A 16,758-nucleotide genomic window follows, 5' to 3' on the forward strand; every position below is an offset into this window, starting at 1 on the left:
TTCTCAAATGCCATAACAACCTAACAATTTTTTTGAGTGACAAAATGCACCAGAATTTGTTACTCATATGCACCAGAATTTAGCTTCAAAACCATTCTCAAATGCCATAACAACCTAACAGTTTTTTGAGTGACAAAATGCACCAGATTTTGTCACTCAAATGCACCATAGATAAACAGAACACTTCTTAAACATTGGATCTAAATAGCAGAATTCGCATACCATTTCATATATAAACATAGTTTCCAACATAACAAAAAACAAATGGTACATCTGAATACCAACATGAACAAAACAGTAACTTCAAACAAACAAAATACAACACTTCCAGCTGGTACTTAACATTAGATCTTCCATGGGTCTCTTGGCAGTAAAGGATTGGTACTTTGGCTTGCATTAGCCCTTACTTGATCTCGAATCTCTTGAAGCCTTCTTGTTGTGAGTGCTTTAGTTCCTTTCCACTTCAGTCCACTTGCTGGTTTGAAACCAATATCACCGGTTACATCAGCTGATCTTACTATTTTTTTTTGTCCAGTAGATACTATTCTTTGACTTGGCAGCCCAGGCTATTATTAAGAGAATAGTGCAATATAGTAATGTATCAATACTTACATTAAAAGTTGTGAAGACATTCTTAGCTTGAAACACACCTACTCCCATTACTCTTGGCCTTTTAGATGGTGTTGTTCTTGCCACACCTTTTCCTTTTCCTCTAGTTGCAGCAGTTGAACTAGGTGCAGTTGTACTTCTAGATCAGTTGAACCAACTTTCAAGTGGATGATTAACATCCCCTCCCACATTTCTTCCCACACTTTTTCTTTTTTCCTCTAGTTGCAGCAGTTGAACTATGTGCAGCAGTTGAACTCGGTGCAGTAGTACTTCCAGAGCAGTTGAACAAACTTTCAAGTGGGTGATTAACATATCCTCCCACATTTCTTCCCACACCCCTTCCCCTTTCTCTACCACCTCTAGTACCTCTGGTTCTTTTTGTACTTTCGGCAATGCTTTCTTGAAGAAGTTTCGGTGCCACGCTTGGTGTTGTGTTAGTTGCGGATGGAACTTGAAAAGAATCGTTTTCTTATGTCTGCTCTCCCTCTTTACTTTCTTTTAAGACTCAACCTCACGCTTGTTGTTTTCTAACATACAAAGACGCATATATTAGAAGACACAACCAATATTAGAAGACACACAATAAAATAGTACATTACCTTTGGTCTGCCCATTCTTGTTGTTGAACTTGATGGAATTGATGAACCAGGATGATCATGTGCTGCAGTTGAACTTGATGGAATTGATGAACCAATATTTTTCAAAGACACCCTTTTCTGTTGTGACCCTTAACATGACAGAGACCACATGTCATAGGCATACCACTTTTAGGTAATTTCCCAGACTTCTTTGTTTCATGTTGCTCTTTCCTTCTATTCTTTTTGGGCCTGCCTGGCATTGGTTTCACCACTGGTGGTGCAACAGTAGGATGTCTATTGTTAGGCCAAAATGGCATATTATTTATAGGCTGAATGAAGTGAGAATATGTCATCATATATCTCTCCTTTTTGTAGCTACTATCAACATATTCAGTTGGGTCATATTGTTTAAAAATCATGGCAGGTATGGCATGTGCACAGGGTATCCCCCTATCCATGATCTACAACTACATACCCTCTTTTTTAGAACAGAGTGTTGTTTGTCTTTTTCCAACACTTCATATCTTGTTTGTCCATTAAATTTCAGTAAACAGTCCATTGCCTTGTCAATATTATCCTCCAATATCTTCATTCCTAATGGAGAAATGTCCCCCATCTAAGTATTTGCAAATTGACCTAACCTAGCAATTCTAGTCATAACCTTTACTCTTATCTCTTCGGCATGCTAATGATAGTTTTGTGCCTAAGTGCAAAATCCAAGCATTGAAACTCTCACACATTATTATCAAATTTGAATCACACTTCACACGTGTGTTAAAAACACCTTGCGTACCTTTATCATAGTGAGTGGATCATCAACTATTCCATTGCCAAGTTTTCTAATAACTTCATTTGCATTAAATTACATTTTCAAGTGCTTTTAGCACACTTTCAAAATACTTGCTTCCTTTGAAGCCCTCTCCATTCCTTTGACAAGCAAAGAATGTGCTTAGCACACCTCTTTTCTTCACGGACCGCAACAGCTTCACTAGTTCTTGATTCGAGTCCCCATAACGATTGCATCAAAGTATGAAAAAACGAGAAGAATAAAGAATAAAGAAATAGAAAGTATGAAATAAGTAGAAGGTATGATAAGAACATACCTTTTTGCGTAATCCGAAATAATAAAGTGTAGCTTGTGCCGGCCATCTCCTAATCCTAAGTCCTCCTTCAAAGTCAAGAACCAAGTCCAAGTATTTTTGTTCTCACGTTCCACCATCGCCCAAGCAAGTGGAAGCATTTGGTTATTCCCATCCCTAGCCACAAGACATAGTAATTACCCATACTAATTCCTTTAAAGAAACAACCATCTAATCCTATGCATTTCCTAACGACCCATGAATGCCTTTCGAGTGCATCAAACGGATGTAAAAGCACAAAAAGCTAACTAAGATCATTAGCATCGCCAAGTTTAACAACACAACTACTTCCAGGGTTTGTCCTTAACAACTCATCCTTATAATCAAGAATTCTCCCAAACTCAAGAATATGATCTCCCATTATCTCCTTCAACACCTTATCTCTTGCTCTCCTAGCTGTGGTCTTACCAACATGGACTTTAAACTTCTTCCTAACTATCTCTTGCAACTTAAACACTCTAATGTTTGGTTGTTCAATTATTCTCTTTTTTAAGGCATGAGCCAAGAATTTAGCATTGCACAAGTAATTTTACGAGGATTTTTCACACCTATGAATCGAATGTAAGTCCTAATAACAAAATTATTACTTACTTTGTCAAGGCTAGCAAACAGAAGCCACTTGCAACCTTCCGTGCAACATCTCACCCTTACTCGATTAGACTCATTAACATACTTCTCAATCTGAACTCTCCTCTGGATCGCATACCTAGGACAAGATCTCTAAACTCATTCACACTCATAAAAGTCATTCCCCGAATCGCCACAATTTTTTTACAAGTTGGATTAAATCTCACACCCTTTGTACCATATTTTTTTCTTTTAGATTTTGACAGTTTTACCCTCCTATGTTGCCCCTCTTCAAACCAATATTCATCATCATCAGTTTCATAGATACCAGGATCAAAACTTGGGTAATATGGTTCATCACCCCCTAGTCTTCCTTCTAATTTTTTTACCTACTTCTGCAGTCTCATCAAATCCCAGATCTGGTCCAGCTTCACCACATGGTACTTCTTCAGTGTCTTTTAGAATTCTTTCCCTTCTATTCTTCCTCAATGCTTTCCTTCTCTCATTCTTAAGCTCTATGTACTCCTCATGTACATGACTGAAATAATCATTCTCTCCAGTCAAGTCACAATTTTCAGAATCTGGACTATTATCAGTTGATTCATCAGATCCTTTTATTGAAAGTTCACTGTTTTCAGAATCTGATGGAGCAAAGAACTAGATCTATTGGATCTTGAGTGTTTGGAGGTACTACTTCTAATAGAGGAAGAGTATTTAGGCGTATACGGGCCTTTTTGGGCAATGTTAGGAGTTGAAGCTGGGGCATTTAAAGATACCTACCAACTTCAATGTTTTGACTAAGACTTAAACTGAATGGTCCCTACCCCTTTATAAAGAGAAGAATCGTATTCCTCCTCATCCATGTGCACATATTTCCAAAATCTGCCATTTTACAAGTCCTACAATTCTTGAAAGAACCTATCATTGTCAATATTTCCTAAAATGCCACCGTTTGGGTGGCCTTATACTAAAGTTGCAACAGTTGAGTAACTAGATACGTAATATAACCCTTCAGCTCAAAATAAGAAAGTGTATCAACATCAATATTAGTAAATTCACTCATTACCCCACCTACATATCTTGCTTCATCCTCATCATCTTCATACACTAAGTCCCCACCATGATACAATCTTACAGTGATAAATGTAAACCCACTCATACCTAAATGCAAACAAACACAAATAACAATAAAAATTCATCATAATTCTCAACAAACTAAGTAATCGACAAAAATGAGAAAAACTCACTAAAGGAAAAAAGCAATGTAGACATGCAAATCAAGTGGGAAATCTAACATTTTAGCAGCAATTCAAGAAAAATACTATTTTATTCGATTCATCAAAATCGCAAACCTAAAAACCCCTAAAATCCTAGACTAACACAAACCCAATTAAATGTAGTAAAGGACTAACCTTTGGTTGAAATGTAAGCTTAGCCTTCCAACTGACCTTGAATCAACAAGTTGTAACACCAAAGAAATAAATAAAAAAAAAAACCTAGACTATACTTTTTTGAACTGGAGTGAAATAGAAACGTTCGACTGAAGAAATTAATATTCTACATACTTCTTTTCACTCTATTAATGATGAATTGCGAGAGAATTAAGAGGAATTAAGGATTTGGGGAAATTTTGTTGAAGGATCGAAGAGGTTCAGCTGATTTTGGGTATTTTTTTGGTCCAAATGAATAATGTAATAAAATTAAAAGGAAAAGTGAATTGTCTTGGGGCCCACAGTGCGTGTATAACACAAATTGTAATATAACTGGGACACTAGTCTAGGTCAGCACAAAAGGTGCAAATAATTACAGGAAAAAGTAGTTTTTTTTTTTGGGGTTGGGGGGGGGGTAATAGGGCCGTGAAAAGAGAAATGTGTCCTCGCAACTTTGGTACAAGTTTTTTTTGGGGGGGGGGGGGGTAACAGTGCCTTATCCCTTTATTTTAAATAGATGGAATATTGTCATTTTCTTTTGCGTTTTATTGAGATCTATTGGAACAAAGCTAGGTTAATATTCATATTTAACCACTTGTATTGCTACTCATTAATTGTTTATTTTGCTATTAGTATCTTTATTTGGTTGGAGTGATATTAGTTATTAATATGTTAACAATGTCAAAAGTTAGTTTCACAGAACGTTTGGTCCTACATGATCGTTTTCTTGTTCAGTTACACCAAAATATTTGCATAGAATGGTAGGGATTTCATACCGATGCCATACAATCAAATCTTTACTTGAAACCAAACTTAATAAGCATTATTAGAATAATTTTATTTGTGAATTTGAAACTTAATTAGCAAGTAGTAACACCATGTAATATTGTCTTGTAAATATTTATGTTAGCATTTTTTAATTAGAATTTAAATTAAAAAATTATGATTTTTTTTTTTTTAAAAAGTGGGTGGCCCGACCAGGCCCACAGCCCACTTAGTGATAGATTAGCTTGCTGTTTTAAGGCCCATCAAAATGGTGAGTCAGCCTGACCTGTCCTATCAAATTTCAAAGCCCGTGTGGGCTAGACCGAATAGGATGAGTCAGACCGTTTTGACAACTTATTTGAATTCACTTGATTTAAAAGTCCATTCTTTTACTAGGAGAAAAAGAAAGACATACGAAACTCTAACCACAATTCATTTAATTATTGGTAGTAGGGACAATTCTGATACTTGATAGAGTATACATTAATCGTAGGTGTCAAAAGTCCTTTTTATATTTTAATCTCCTAATCTTTGATTTATTTTCGAGCTTGCTCTTCAAAGCAACCTATTGCTTTTCTTCTTGAAAAGATTCTTTCGTAATCAATCTCAATAAAATATTCATTCCCCTTTCAAATGAAAAGAGGGGAACAACCTTTTAATCAAGTTCTTTCTTGCGTCCAAACGGGCCATGGTAACAAAATTCATTAGAAATAGTAGTTTGATGTTATAGAAATGGTGGCGCTGCTTTCTGTCAATTAGTGAAATTCATTAATATTTCTTCAAAGTCATTGTCGTACAGTATTATAGTAGGGAATACTCTCTAACAAACAAACAAAGCAAAGGGCTTTAGATTGGTTACGTGATAATGTTTCTTGAAGTGATGGACATATATTTTAGTCTAATACTAGTATATATAATGGTATTAAGTACATTGAATATCTATTAAAAGTTTACAACTTGTTGATTAAATAATATTCTCTTTGTTTCATTTACTTAGCTTATTTAACTGATCAACACACAGTTTATCTTTTTTTTTATTTTTTTATTTTTAAATTATGATTTTTTTTAAAGAATCATGACATAAAATTATAAGTATACAGTTTAAAATTAAATTATTTCTAAACATAAAAATATGTACTCTCATGTCCCAATTTATGTGATACACTTTCATTTTTAACTTATTCAAAAAAGAAATGATACATTTCTATATTTAGAAATAATTTAACTTAAACTTTCTCTATTATCCTTAATGAAATGATTTACATCCGTACAACTATCTATAACTTGTTTTAGATCACAAGTTTTTTTTTCCTTAAATTATGTTTCTAGTCAAATTATATTACATAAATTGTGACGAAGGAATAATACATTACCTTGTTTCTCTGTATCCCAAGCTTGATTCATCATTCATCATAAGAAAGAGATAAGAGCTCCTTACTGAAAGGACCTTTCGCTGGGGCATTGTTGGCACACGTGATGGCCACGAAGGGACAATAGAATAAGTCCATGTTCAATTGTATCTAGCCATATAAACGACTAGGGACATTAATAGTACACCCTTAACTGGGAGTATAGGGTCTACAGTATACTTTATAAAAAGGGATCATGAATTTCTTAACCGTTTTGTCTTGTTAGAGAGATTTTAAATCATACTAGTGTTATTTATTTTTGTTTGATTACTTCTGGTATCAGTTCTCATGACTCACCAGCCAACAATCATTGCAAATATTAAATTTCCCTCTATTTTGTTTCCATCCTCATTTTTTATGTCTATCAGCTTTGCTAGCTCGTTACTTTTTTTTTTTTTTAATGTTCTTCTTTCTCTTTTTGTTTTTGTAATTACATCTCTTTTATGGGTAAGTTTTCTCATACAATATCTCGGCTTCTAAAATTGGAATAATTGAGTCATTATCACGGTTGAATTCCATTCAAGGCACTCGGTCACAAAAAATCAACATTCCTTATTTCTCTTTGATATTTTTTGTTTGAAAATATTCATCAATTAGTGTATAAGTTTCTCTTTCCAACATTAGAATTTCGTAAGTTCAGACTATTTATATTTCTAAAATTAGAATTCATAAGTTCAGACTATTTATATTTTCTGGATTGATTTTAGAAATGCACACAAAAGGCACTAATAGAGACATGCACACCGCTGCGTGAGGTCGTATTCCATCGAAGAGGTAGTTTACTAAATGCACTAAAGGTACTTAATATTTGTTTATATTTTCTTAAACGAGTGGTGATATATTGAGATGTACAGCTGACGCAACATAAATTTTACAAAATGTTACTAGTATACTCTATCTAAACCTTTAATTTTTACACTGTTTCATTAATGGCCTAAAAACTAATACTTGAGATTTTCTAATGCTCTTAAATAGTTCACTTATCTTAATCCACCACAACAATAATATACCCAGCATAATCCCATAATGTGGGGTATTTTAGAGGAGGGTAGCGTGCCTGCGACCTTACCTCTAACTCGTGGAGGTAGAGAGTCCTTATTTATCTTAATCCTTGGGTCCTATATTTTCCATCAGATTTACTTTTGAAATCTCAACAATAATGTAGTATTATTTTTGTGATTTCTGACATCAATTTTTTAAAATAATTATTTAGACAAGTGCAGATTTTTCATTTTTATTTTATTTTTTATAAATGAGTTTGTACGTAAAAGGTAGCTTTTAACCACAAACCATCCTTCACAAGATAATTTTGATATTAATAAACTAGAAAAATAGTTCGATAAAAAAAACAAAGACGTACCATATCAGGGAGATAATGCAGTAATTAAAAAATTACAATAAGGAACTACAACTTGTCAGTGTTTGGTCTGTCAAAAATACTATTTAGAAAATGACTTATTTTATGAAAAATGCTTGTATTTGATTAGAGAGCGAGAACATTTTAATTGTTTTTAAAAAACTGAATAATAATGTAGAAAATCGAATAGCATTTTAATAAAAATTTTAAGTGTCATAGATTGATAATAATATGTACAATATTAGCTTAGAGCAATGATATGAAGTTTGAATTAACATAATGTGAAAGGAAAATGACTTTCAACTAAAGTAGAGGAAATAGTTTTTTCCAATTTGATGAAAAAAAGTTGTAGTATTTTGTAACCATCACTGAAAAATAACTTATTTTCCAAAAAAAAAAGATGTCACATCAATCGCAAGTTATTAGCTACCCATGTGACCTATGAAGTTACACTTTTGGAAGTCTGTAAAAATTACCATAATCTTTATTGTACAATCTTAAATTAAAATAACTTTTGAGAAAAAATGATATTAAGTAAGATAAATTATTAAATTTAACTTAAATAGTTATATAAATTTACTTCATTTGGGCATTGTGGTCCAACATAGTCTATATCTACTTCCGTTTGATTTATGTAGATCTATTTTCAAGCATATTTAAAAAAGAATAAAGACTTTTGAATCTTGTGGTTCAAAATAAGTCTTGAATATTTGTGTGGCGGTAAGTTATTTAATAAAGTAAAGTTATTTTTAAATTAGAAAAAAGGTCATTTATTTTGATACGAATTAAAAAAAAAATAAGTTCACATAAATTAAAACAAAGAGATATATACAAGGTTCCTATGGTCCAAAATGTTCCGAATCTGCGTCTTTCTAAATCAACCACACGGATCCCAAAACCTAAAAGATAAAAGCAAAAGAAAACATGAAAAGTTTCTACCAGCTCCCACACAAAGTGTAGTGTTTATGTGTATCATCGTCATCATCATTTTTTCTTATTCGTATGTCTCCTTCTGTTTTTTTTTTTTTTTTAAACGCTTCATCATTGCATGCACCTTATAATGGAACCCTAAAGGTCGTCTTCACTCTGCTCTAACACGTGGTTAAATCCTATATCAACACTCAAAAAAACATATCACTCTTTTTGAATGGCTTGTTCTTGTTTAAGCGAAGACACTTGGTTTACTCTTCCTCAAATGAGAAGCACCACCTTACAGGTTCAAGAAGATCAAGAAAACTCAGAAAATTCAAGACCCAATTCAGCTATGGGGGAATACCGCTTAGAAAAAGTGTTTCCAGTTTATGCTGTTGGTGTATCGGAGCCTGACCCCAACTTGATCATATCTGTTGCTAACACGGCTTCTACTGTAGGTGACCCTATTTGGGATGCTGTTAAGCTTGAAGCTAAGTTAGAGGTATGTTTTTGTTCATAAAGATTGTAACCTTTACATTTTTTTCTTTCTTTCTTTTAACCACTTGTGTGCACCTAACTGTTTCAACCTTGATGCGTTCACAAGAATCCAAACATGTGCATCTAAGAAGAATAATCACTACTTGGGATTTGAACATGTTTTTTTACATAGCTTTACATTAATTTGACCTCGAGAGAACTGTTTCATCCAAGTTACAAAGAACCAAAAAGGAAAAAGATTTATTTCTGCATCTTTCTCCTTAGTTGCTATTCTTTTCCTTTCTTTGTGAAGTGTAATTTTTTCCCTTTTGTTTGGTTATAGTCTTTCTTGGGATTTGATTTATATCAGTGGTATAATTGCTAGCTAAGAATTTAAGCCATATTACTTTATTGGAGTACTAGTTTAATGGTTGAAGCAAGTTACTTATCCTTGTTTCCAGTTTACCCATTCACACGTGCTATAGACAGCTACTTAGAGCTTACTTTTAAGATATATATGTTGCTTACCATCTAAAAGTTCATAGCTTTTGGAGGATCTGACACACATCTGGCGGTAATTTTGAAGAGTCTGAGCAACATAGCTTAAAAAGTCACCTGATAGATTAACTCTCACAGTTGAGAATGGTGGATATCAATTAAACCCGATATCTAATATTCTCTGTTAGTCTTATGAACAAATGGATGTTTTTGAGTGTCCAAGTGTTTGTAATTTTTCCGGGCGGAGTAAATGTAACAATTTGATAGTGTTATAGTATGAAAGCAGTGGGAGTAGCATATTCAGCAATGGTCAAATGATTGCTCTCTTACAGTAATTTTCTGTTGTGTGTTTTACAGCTTTCTGTCATCAAGAGAACATGTAGAATAAAGATCTGAAATCTACTTTGTAAATTTTTGTAGCTGGATTCTCTCGATTTGTTAGTTTTGCATAGACTTTGAAAATGTTTTTAGCTGATAGCCTTGTGGAACCATTTAATGTTGTTTCTATTCTGCGATCCAGGCAGAGAAGGAGCCAATATTGAGCAGCTTCTTGTATGCGAGTATCTTAACACATGATTGTTTGGAGCGGGCATTGAGTTTTGTTCTTTCCAATCGGTTGCAAAATGCTACACTTTTGGCAACTCAATTAATGGACATATTTTGTGATGTATTAATGCACAATCGATGCATCCAATGTTCTATTCGACTTGATTTACAGGTGCCATCAAGATCCGGTGAATCTCAAATATATTCTATCTTTATTCTTTTTGACAAGTACTAACAGTTCCTTTTGTCCCTCCCCCTTGACAGGCATGTAAAGATAGAGATCCTTCATGTTTGTCATATTCTTCTGCTCTTTTGTACCTTAAGGTGCAGCGCCCTTGGTCTTTCATTCTATTTATAGCTGATTATTGATAATTTTTTTGTTTTATCCTTTCCATCTTTTCCCTGCCGTGGAACCTCATTTTTATGTCCGCGTCATGTTTGTTGAATATTTGCTTACCCTTACATCAACTTCTTTTCGCAAGATGCTATCAATTAAAATACTAAATCCAGTGAACTTGTAAATGGACCTCATTAAGTTTACTCTTGGTTTTTATTTGTTCTCCTGGATTCTTAGCAAGGCAAACTATCTATTTAGCAAGTCCGTTTCTTATCTTAAAACCTCCATGCTTCATATCAGTTTTCCTTTACCACCGCAAACTATCTATTTAGCAAGTCTGTTTCTTATCTTAAAACCTCCGTGCTTCTTATCAGTTTCCCTTTACCACCGCCTTTAGTTGATTTATAGAGAGAGGACACAGGACAAGAGAATTATGGTTCTCTCCACTGAGGATTTTGCGTTCTGAAAATTGATTGCAAATTGTCAAAATCCTGATATCAAAATTAATCTTTTTAGGGTTATCATTCTTTACAAACACATAGAGTTGCACATGCGTTATGGAATCAAGGGCGCAAAGTCTTGGCACTGGCGTTACAAAGTCGAGTTAGTGAGGTAATCTTATATCCTCTACTTGGTGATAGCCATCTTATCATTATCAATGGCACTGGGTAATATAAAATTATCACTTCAATACAGGTCTTTGGAGTTGATATACATCCAGGTAATCATTTAGTTTCTCCACCTCGCTACTGCACCAAAAGATATGATTTCTGTATATTCTTGTCAGTTATATTCTCACAAGAGTTACCTTCATAAAAACTACCAGTCAATTATCTTATTAGTGGACCTGCATCAGATAAATATGACTAGGTTATACCTATGTTTGCCTTAAAACAGCTGCCAAAATTGGAGAGGGAATTCTTCTGGATCATGCGACTGGTGTTGTAATTGGTGAAACCGCTGTCATAGGGAATAGAGTTTCACTTATGCAGGTGAGTTATGCTGATTCCTCTATGTTGAGTGTTAGTGTGTCATTTAATACCAATTTCCTGCACTGTGGCTTATGTGATTGTGGTTAGGATATGATAGTTAAGTTTTTGCTTATTCATGTTGCCTTCATATTAAAAGATCTAACAGAAATTTGAGTATCATGGCTATGGTAAAATACAGGTATTTATATGCCTGATAACCTTTTTTCGAGTTCTTCAAGCATGCAATGTTAACAAATTAATGATCAGACGTTTTCATTGTCTTGTATCCACCAAGATGTTTGAAACATCCAGAGCTAAACTTAAATTAGTATAGGGGATATATACAGCTGATAAACTTGGATAAATTTTTTGTGCTCTCATCATGTGAGCCCTCTTGGTTTGTTCTATCAATCAAATTCTTTCATTTCTAGCCTTGTTGACTATCCTTGAACTTGCAGATGGTACATTTCTCCACATGCGATTTTTTTTTTAAAAAAAAAACAGTCCACATGCACTGTTTTAATTTTTACTTACCACATTGAGCCTCCTACTTCAGCCTTCTTTTTCTTTTTTCTTTTTCGTTAGCTGATAAACCAGAGCAATAGGTTAATTTCAGCAGATACTTTCGTTCTTTTGATGGTTTTTGACAATATTCTGCTATTGTAAAGGTTGGTAGAGAAGTTGCACAACTAAATCCTTTCTTTGGAGCTTGTCAGCATTGCGCTTTTAAGTGATTGATTGAATTTGGATAGATCACTTTCAGTGAGTGAATTTCAGTTTATTCTATAATTTTAAGTTTACAAGTAAAATTTCAGTTCAGCATCAGTCACTTTTCAAATCATGTATCCTTATATAAGTGTAGAGAAATACTGTAGGACCCCTTCCACCCCCAACGACCCCCCTCCCCCCCCCGCCCCCTCCTCCTTCCTTGCAGAGCTCTGCCAGTTCATGAGGTGTGGATTCTTTCTCTTGAATTTTTTGTGGCAGGTATACGATCTAATCTATGTGGCATATGCTGAAGAGAGTAGAGATTTAAGAATAAGCTCATATACCCACCAGAATGTAATTGTAGACACGAGGGGAAGCCTGTCAAAAAAGTTCTGCACCTATGGGCAACGGTATATTTCTCGTGTAGTGATTTCTGGTGATGTCCAGAGGTGGCAACTAGCGCGAATCCTTCTCTGTGAAAGGAAAAGGAAGCCTTATGCACTATTACCTAAAGAATTCATTCCGTCACCTAGACTATCATCAATCTGTGCTATATAAGCTGGGCAACTGAATTTCATAAGAAAGTTCATATGTGCTTCTTCTATCCTGAAGATAGTCCGAATTTCCTTTTTGGTCAGTCTCAAAGTACTGTCTACTTTTCTAAAATGGGAAGTCAATACACTTTATGCGACAAAAATATTGGTTGCTTGTTACGCTCATCAGTATTCCTCCATCTTATAAACTCAATACACGGCCCATGTCCTTGCAACAAAATACTAAACAACTTGTAATTTTAATTCTTGTCCTAATAACCGCACGAAGTCAAAGCCGGACAAAATTTGGTAGGGGATTAGTAGCATTTTACTTGCCTTGGCCAATTCAGGGAAAGGTTCTTTTACTTGTCGTTTGACCAACTTAAACTTCCAAACCCCGAATCCATAATGAAGCCCATTTATTGGCTCCCAGGGGCTGAGAGGGTTATAAGTAGACAGTCCTGCATGAACTCGTGCTCCAACCAACTTAAACTTTCAATCTCTGGATCCTATTGTGAAGCTCATTTATTGCCTTGCATCTGCTAAATGGGTTATGATTAGACAGTAGACACCCAGGCTCTTCTTCATGTATTTGTCTTTAACATAGAATAACTTATTAACCATTCTCCACATCATGTCTGTAGATTCATTTTGGAGAGATGTTTGTCGTAGAAATTTTGTGTAGGACACTTTTTTTTTATCTAAATAGATTTTGTTCAGGGTGTAACTTTAGGAGGTACTGGAAAAGAAATTGGTGATAGGCATCCCAACATAGGTCAAGGTGCACTTATTGGAGCTAGTGCAACTATACTTGGAAATATAAAAATAGGGGAAGGTGCAATGGTTGGTGCTGGTTCCCTTGTAATGAAGGATGTTCCTCCCCACAGGTTGAATACTATATATTATGAACTGCTGGTTTATCTGTAAAATAGTCTGATAATACATGATGTACATGTGCCTTCTTTTGGTTTTACAGCATGGTGACAGGAATACCCGCAAAGGTGATTGGTTATGTAGATGATCAAGATCCATCTTTAACTATGAAGCATGGTATGTCAAAGATGTTTGGTTTAGTAGATTCATTTCTCTCTCCTTATTAAAAAAAAAAAAAGAAAAGTCTTCTCCCTTGGAACTCCCTCTATTGCAGTTGGTTTTGTTATGATAAATATGCCACATATGCATGTATATAGAAGTATAAGTTGGTTGCTTTAAGGAGGAGGGAGAAAAAGAAATGCTGACCTCTCTTGCAAGAGCTAGCTGTTGTGTATTTACTTAAGGAGGAGGAGGAACATGATGGATCTTCTTTATCATGTTGTTTTGGTCCTGGAGGATGGTAAAAGGGAGAATTCTTAAAAGGTTTTCCTGGAAGATCTGATTGGAGTTGCTTTGTTTAAAATACATACGCTTGTCTACATGATATGGGAACAATAAGGGGGAGAAAATATGTTCAACATTTAACCCTACCAGTAAAAAAAAATAAGAGATTCAACATCGAACCCCTCCCCTAGGAAGACAATGAAATATCCTGTTAGAACCCATTTTAGATTTAAATAAGTGGAACAATGGAATATCAGAGTGTGGGAGAGAGAGAGAGAAGAGTCTCCAAAGTAGCTGTTGAGCAGACTGACGTTATTCTTTTTACTATAAGGACAGAGAGATAATGTCAAAACTTGAGAGAAGGTGCCACGAATTAGAACAAATCAGGTCCTAGATGGAAACTTTAGGCAGAACAGTAATTTGTACGATTGGACAGGTTATATGACCCGTCATGATCAATATTCATCTTTACTCCATCAAATCTTGAAGATGTTTAAGAATGTTGAAGTAAAAGTCATCATGACTTCCTCGCAAGAATTGTTTCTAGTTTCTTTGAATAGTAAGAATTGACATATTAGACATCTGAATCACCAGTCTAATATCCTGATGGCTCATACTGACTGGTTGTACTGAATGTCTTGACATTCCTCTGTAGTTTACAGCGATTTGAGAAATATGAGAATCATAAATTCTGGTGTTTCTTGTTTGATTGCTCATGATACCAACAGTAAACTTTTATTGGATTCCTCATTCCCTTTGCTTGGAAATTAACTGCTCATTTATTTTCATTGCCCTATTGCAGATGCCAGCAAGGAATTTTTTAAACAAGTATCCATTAGATGCAAAGAAGCAAGATCCAACGGTAAGATTTCATTATGCTGTATGTTGTTTATAGTAGGGATATATTTGCCTTAGTTGGAAAGAACCAAGATTCTCCTGTCCGACTTGAGCTTTGCCCCGACAGCAGCTTCTGCCTGGAAGCAAGCTATCCGCTTTGCCACATTTAAATCAATAATAATGCTGTTATATATATTCCAGTTTGGGTGTTCCGTAAGTATAGCCTAGTATCTTTGCTGTTTCCGGACTCCAGTAGCCAAATATGTTGGAAAAGTTCTCTGGACACTTTTAGCAGTCACGAGCGCTCAAGCTTGTCTTGTATTAATTGCATCACATTTCTGGTTAACCATCTGATTTCCACATTATTCTTCTCTGCATCTCTTATTGGCAGGAGCGGTTGCTTAAAAGACGATAGCTCAACATGAGAGATTAATGAAGACACATCTTCATTTGACTTAAATTTACCCCAATTCACTTCAATGGGTGAAAATGATTTTTGTATTTTCACCATCTTGATATAGGATTTCTGAAAATAGAAAAATAAAAGCTCCTTTAAAGATTGATAATCATTCAATCGACATGTAATGCCATGTAATTTGTGCCCAGATGAATTATGTATTTCTTTTTTCTGGAGATAATCACTTACTTGTATATTAGACTCATCATGTTGCAACACTGTTTGCACTAGCATGAGATCCTTTGAAAATATTTGGACAGACTGTTGTTTATTGTTGAGGAGACATACTTTACCGACAGCCAATTGATGGCCATATAAAAATGGGCTAGAATCATGCAATAGGTATTGCAGAATAGTGTTTTTTCTGGAAGGCAAAGAAAACAGTAACGGTTCTCGTTTGGTTGGAAAACTGAATTCCTCTGTAGCTTTAAAAGATTTTCCAGCAAGGAAATTCAGAACTTTCGATATTCTAAAGAACAGATGCTTCTCCTCATTTTGTATGATATTTTTCACGAGATATTTTGGGTCCAAGTTTGGACCATTCTACTAACAGTATATTATATAATATATACTATGACTTTAAATCTGTCAACAACTCAAAGGAATTTAACTACTTTGAGACTGTCATTTTATCTATCAAACTAAGTTTTTTAATTATCATTTCAATTCTTTTTCTTGCAACTACTAATGTAATATTAGATAGAAAATGAAAAATAAAAAGAAGAGTGAAAGAGAGAACAGAGGTTCATCTTCTTCTTTTTTTTTCAATAGGACAGAGGTACTTGGAAAATATTATTTTCCAAAATTTCAACCGACCGAACATGAGAAAATTGGAATATTTGATTCTAGACACACGTTAGTTACGTCGTATTACCCCTACTTTCTCTCATTATGCGAGAAGCACCACTCTAAATTCTGACAGCTACTTATTGAGTCAAGTGTTTTGAGTAATTTGCCAAATCAGTTTGATTTGCCAACAATTTGCAAAATTTTCATTTTAATATAGTAGTAACGTTTAAAAGTTACTAGGAATACTAAGGAAAATGACATTAAAAGTAACCGCGGAAATCCCTATACAAACAATTGAAAATCAGATCTTAATTTGAAGAACTTGGAGCAGTGTGTCTAGCATGACAGGTGAAACGAGTTTTTTGCTGTTTGGGTATTTAAAAGCATCTATCAAAAACTAAAAACATTTTAACATTATTTATGAGGATAAATTATTTTTTGACTAATATTCCAACTTTTATTCCACATTATATTACGATTAACACTTCTTATCAATTTTTTTCAAAATTAAAATAATTCATA

At 34.4% G+C, this 16,758-nt stretch overlaps 1 protein-coding gene across 1 annotated transcript; it reads left to right on the top strand.

The window, feature by feature from the left end:
• The first annotated feature begins 8,781 nt into the window (after positions 1-8,781).
• On the top strand, positions 8,782-15,745 carry LOC132039692 (serine acetyltransferase 2-like). Its single transcript, XM_059430199.1, has 10 exons — positions 8,782-9,268; positions 10,262-10,459; positions 10,552-10,611; positions 11,141-11,236; positions 11,321-11,345; positions 11,522-11,616; positions 13,557-13,723; positions 13,813-13,886; positions 14,956-15,015; positions 15,382-15,745. The coding sequence occupies exons 1-10, from the start codon at positions 9,002-9,004 to the stop codon at positions 15,393-15,395; spliced, it is 1,056 nt and encodes a 351-aa protein (XP_059286182.1). The 5' UTR covers positions 8,782-9,001; the 3' UTR covers positions 15,396-15,745.
• The last annotated feature ends 1,013 nt before the right edge of the window (positions 15,746-16,758 follow it).

This window comes from Lycium ferocissimum, chromosome 2, assembly GCF_029784015.1.
Source record: "Lycium ferocissimum isolate CSIRO_LF1 chromosome 2, AGI_CSIRO_Lferr_CH_V1, whole genome shotgun sequence".
In the NCBI taxonomy this organism is placed as follows: Eukaryota; Viridiplantae; Streptophyta; class Magnoliopsida; order Solanales; family Solanaceae; genus Lycium; species Lycium ferocissimum.

What these genes read in the sequence shown, in the direction of transcription:
- LOC132039692 (XM_059430199.1), top strand. Translation starts at nt 9,002, where the DNA reads ATGGCTTGTTCTTGTTTAAGCGAAGACACTTGGTTTACTCTTCCTCAA. An exon ending in AGCTTGAAGCTAAGTTAGAG is followed by an intron (nt 9,269 to 10,261) that starts GTATGTTTTTGT and finishes TCTGCGATCCAG; the next exon opens with GCAGAGAAGGAGCCAATATT. An exon ending in CTATTCGACTTGATTTACAG is followed by an intron (nt 10,460 to 10,551) that starts GTGCCATCAAGA and finishes CCCCCTTGACAG; the next exon opens with GCATGTAAAGATAGAGATCC.